Source organism: Chiloscyllium plagiosum, unplaced genomic scaffold, assembly GCF_004010195.1.
Source record: "Chiloscyllium plagiosum isolate BGI_BamShark_2017 unplaced genomic scaffold, ASM401019v2 scaf_38576, whole genome shotgun sequence".
NCBI lineage: Eukaryota > Metazoa > Chordata > Chondrichthyes > Orectolobiformes > Hemiscylliidae > Chiloscyllium > Chiloscyllium plagiosum.
Window position 1 is genome coordinate 1 of NW_025175315.1, and position 1,084 is coordinate 1,084.

A 1,084-nucleotide genomic window follows, 5' to 3' on the forward strand; every position below is an offset into this window, starting at 1 on the left:
TGAGCTATGATTCTGTTACTGGATTGTGATCCAGACACGTCATTTCAAAGTCATTCATAGCTGCTGGGAAATTCAGTTACTTATAACATTTTTTTAATAATCAATTACTTGTAAATAGATTGTTATAAAAATCCATTCTGGTTAAATGATATCCTTTTTAGGAAAGGGAGTCTGTCATCTTGGTCTGGCCGAGGCATCACTCCAGATCCACAGCAATGGGTTGACTCTTAACTACCCTGTAAAATGGCTGAGGCAGACATTGGGTTGTGTTGAAGGTAGCTCACCAGCACCACCTCAAGTTGCCCTTATCAGTCAAACCCACATTCCGAGAATGATTGATAGTTTAAAAATTAATCAATTAATCAATGCTAGTTGTGTATAACAATGTGTAACTGTTTCTTACAAAGCATTAGACTGTAATGTAAAAGGCCATGAAAGCTGTCAGTATGGGAGTTTAGGACTTGTCAGAAGACCATCTCATCTTGAAGCGTGACTAGCTCCTGAATTCTGCTTACCTTGCAGTTGTTCCTGTAATTGATGCTGCTGCCACCTGGATTTCCACGGAGCTGAACGAGTTCAAAGAGAAGATCCGGAGGGAAAAGGCTGGGGTGATGAAGGTGAACCGTGGGAATGTAGTGACAGTGCGAGTTCCCACCCACCCTGAGGGTAACTCTGTCTGCTGGGACTTTGCCACGGACACCTATGATATTGGCTTTGGGGTGTACTTTGAGTGGACTCCTGTGACCGACACAGAGATTACGGTGCTGGTTAGCGAGTCAAGTGATGAAGAGGACGAGGAAGAGACAGAAGGTAAAAAGGGCTTTGTGAATGATTAATATGTAGAATATCTCACCATCGCACACAACCCACCATTTCTCATGCCTGTATTTATTTGTTCTCGCTCTCGCTCTCTCTACTGGCACATATGCTTAACCATTAATTCACTCTCTCTCTCTCAAATGCTCTCTCACACGGTTCCAGCTTCCTCGCTGGCACTCATTTATTCAATTCAGAGAAAACTACTGACAGATCTGTTGTCTTTATAGTATCATTTTTTTATTTCAGATTTTCAGCATTTGCTTAT

General features: G+C 42.0%; 1 protein-coding gene across 1 annotated transcript; it reads left to right on the forward strand.

Annotated features, from left to right (window-relative positions):
- Positions 1-497: 497 nt before the first annotated feature.
- LOC122545334 (protein TMED8-like) lies at positions 498-851 on the forward strand (the record flags this gene model as incomplete). Its single annotated transcript, XM_043684392.1, has 1 exon — positions 498-851. A coding segment is annotated over one exon (339 nt), but the record flags the coding sequence as incomplete, so codon positions are not given.
- Positions 852-1,084: the final 233 nt, after the last annotated feature.